A 2,471-nucleotide genomic window follows, 5' to 3' on the forward strand; every position below is an offset into this window, starting at 1 on the left:
GTGTCCTCACCGGGACACAAACCGGTGACCTTCTAGCTGCGAGGCAATGGTGCTAACCACCGAGCCACGCTTGTAGCCCACTGGTGTCCAATGTAATGGTAATACATTGTACATGGTAATAATGTAATATGACTTGTTGTCTTGAGCATATAATTGCTTTCTAATTAATACCAGTTAGGAGACCATTACAGTAGGGCTTACTGATTCATCAATTCTAAATCAACAATGCAATCACCAAAAAGCAAGACTGCAGTTTAGCCTGTATCACACTTTTGAAGGAACGCTTCATGATATTTGAAATCTGTTACACAGTAAATATTGACTTGATGCTTGTCAAAAATTATGCGTTTCCCCAAATAGTTCAGCCCTACATTACAGGAATCTAAACTGTGCTGAAATGAAATCATGTGTAATGGAACTGATGTCTCTGAAGCTAAAGAACAAACATCCAAAATGATTATTCAGCACCATTATATAACAACAGGCTTTTGCACAAGAGCCGTATTTCCAAAGATAGTGCTGTGCTCAGTACACATCCTAGAAATATTTTTATGTACCTAACCAGTGTCCTGGGAGTTAAAAACCTCCTTTGTTGAGGTACACCATTATAAACTTACAAAAAATGTGAAAGTCGAACATGACAACGACAGACATGGTGCTAAATATATATAACACAAAATCCAGCACTTGCACTCTTTAATTACACACCAAATACAACTTTTAATAGAGAATAATGAGAAACAGGAATAAGGTTATTGGCCTGACAAATCATTCCTGTCAGTGGTTGTCAATATTCTTAACCACGGTGACATAAACAAATATTTACAGTAAAAAAACAACAACACAGAAATGTTGGGTAATGCTAATATTAGTGAGACTTTGAGGGAATACTTAAGGAAACAACGACTTTTAGCTTAATTAGCTAACAACACAACGGCTACAGCTAGTTAGCCGACATTATGATACGGTTGTCGTAACTATGTATTGTTGCACAGTACCTTCAGGTTCCTCTTTGGCTTTCTATAACGTCAAGAAATGTTTTACGTCTCACCAGTGGCCAGTAGTTGTGTTTATTCAGTAACAAATGTTAACGTTTGCTACCATCTTAGCTAGCGCTATTAGCCTCTAACAGCAACAAATGACAACAGCTTTGTGCACTAAAACATCTAACTAACGCGTCCCGTTTCACCATAAAACAACCTCTGAATACTGTGGACAATCAAATACCTTTTAATGCGAGTAGATGTTCCTGTTTTGCCTGATTTACGTCCATTTTGTTGGAGAAAACAGTCTTATTAGGTTGATGCTAGCCACTGTGCTAGCTGTTTGCTGTGACAAGCTAGCTGATGAACTTTGACCTTACAGACGGCAAGTTTCTTCTTCGTTGTTTTATTTGGGTACTAAGATGTTGTGCTGCCACTCTCAGTCCGGGATGGGTATTACAACAAGGCTTTTTTCTTTTTTTCTTTTTTTCTTTTTTTCTTTTCTTTTCTTTTCTTTTCTTTTCTTTTCTTTTCTTTTCTTTTCTCAAAACACAAAGCTGGAGTAACAGGTACTGCTTTTGCTGTGCTTAAATCTCCTTTTCAGGAGATTTGTCTTGTGAATGGAAAGAATGCAGTTTTTTAGGCACATAATATATGTTTTGTGTGTTTGTGTGTGTGTGTGTGTGTGTGTGTGTGTGTGTGTGTGTGTTCAATTTATTTTGTTACTGCACATTGCTCTTTACACCCAATCTGCATTTAGCTGTTAAATTACGTGGACCTCAAGGGTCAATGTGCTTCCACTGACATCTGGTGGTGTGGACCTGTTTAACATTAGACTGAGGTCACTGCAGCTCCGGTTCATCAGGTTGATTAACAAAAGTAATTATACTGACACGTCTAAGGGGCTACAGTGGTGCAACTGGGATCCAGAAAGCTCAGGCAGATGGAGGTAAAGCACTGCTCATAACACCTCAGAGCTGTCAGCAGCATCTGTTTATCTTTTATTATTTTGTTTATGGCTGGTTGTTGGACATTTTTCTTCTATTTTATGGTCTGTTTTGCATTTATTGTCTATGTTCTGGACACAACTGTAGGCATGATAGAGTTTTTAACATTAGTAATACTAGCCATGTTGAGAAGATGTGGTAAAGTCTGCAGTCACAATAACAACAAACTTTTATCTGCCATTTATTGAAATAACTGCATTCAGCTTTGACAAAACAGAAAATGGCTCCATTAAACGTTGCTTCAATGTAGGTCTTTATCATCCTTAAACACGAACAAATCATACAAAAACTGTATTTCAGTATCAATTTTCCTTTAATTCTGTGGACCACAAGAAACTTACAAATGCTGGAAAATACAGGAATTAAATGTGAAATACAAAGAGACTTTTCTTTTCTAGTTGTCTCAACCAAGCCTCAAATACAATGAAAACCTTGTGGAAAAGAATCAATCAAATTTTAAATAAAATTAAAGTTTTATTAT

The 2,471-nt window shown here is 36.8% G+C and overlaps 1 protein-coding gene across 1 annotated transcript in view; it reads right to left on the reverse strand.

Annotated features, from left to right (window-relative positions):
- The window catches only part of trappc13 (trafficking protein particle complex subunit 13), an 11,138-nt gene extending 9,779 nt beyond the window's left edge, over nt 1–1,359 (reverse strand). Inside the window, exon 1 of the mRNA XM_008276149.1 lies at nt 1,228–1,359. Within this exon, the coding sequence (XP_008274371.1) occupies nt 1,228–1,273 (46 nt within the window). The 5' untranslated portion in view covers nt 1,274–1,359. The remainder of the gene's footprint in view (nt 1–1,227) is intronic.
- Between the last annotated feature and the right edge of the window lie 1,112 nt (nt 1,360–2,471).

This window comes from Stegastes partitus, unplaced genomic scaffold (assembly GCF_000690725.1).
Source record: "Stegastes partitus isolate 25-593 unplaced genomic scaffold, Stegastes_partitus-1.0.2 Scaffold66, whole genome shotgun sequence".
Lineage (NCBI taxonomy): Eukaryota > Metazoa > Chordata > Actinopteri > Pomacentridae > Stegastes > Stegastes partitus.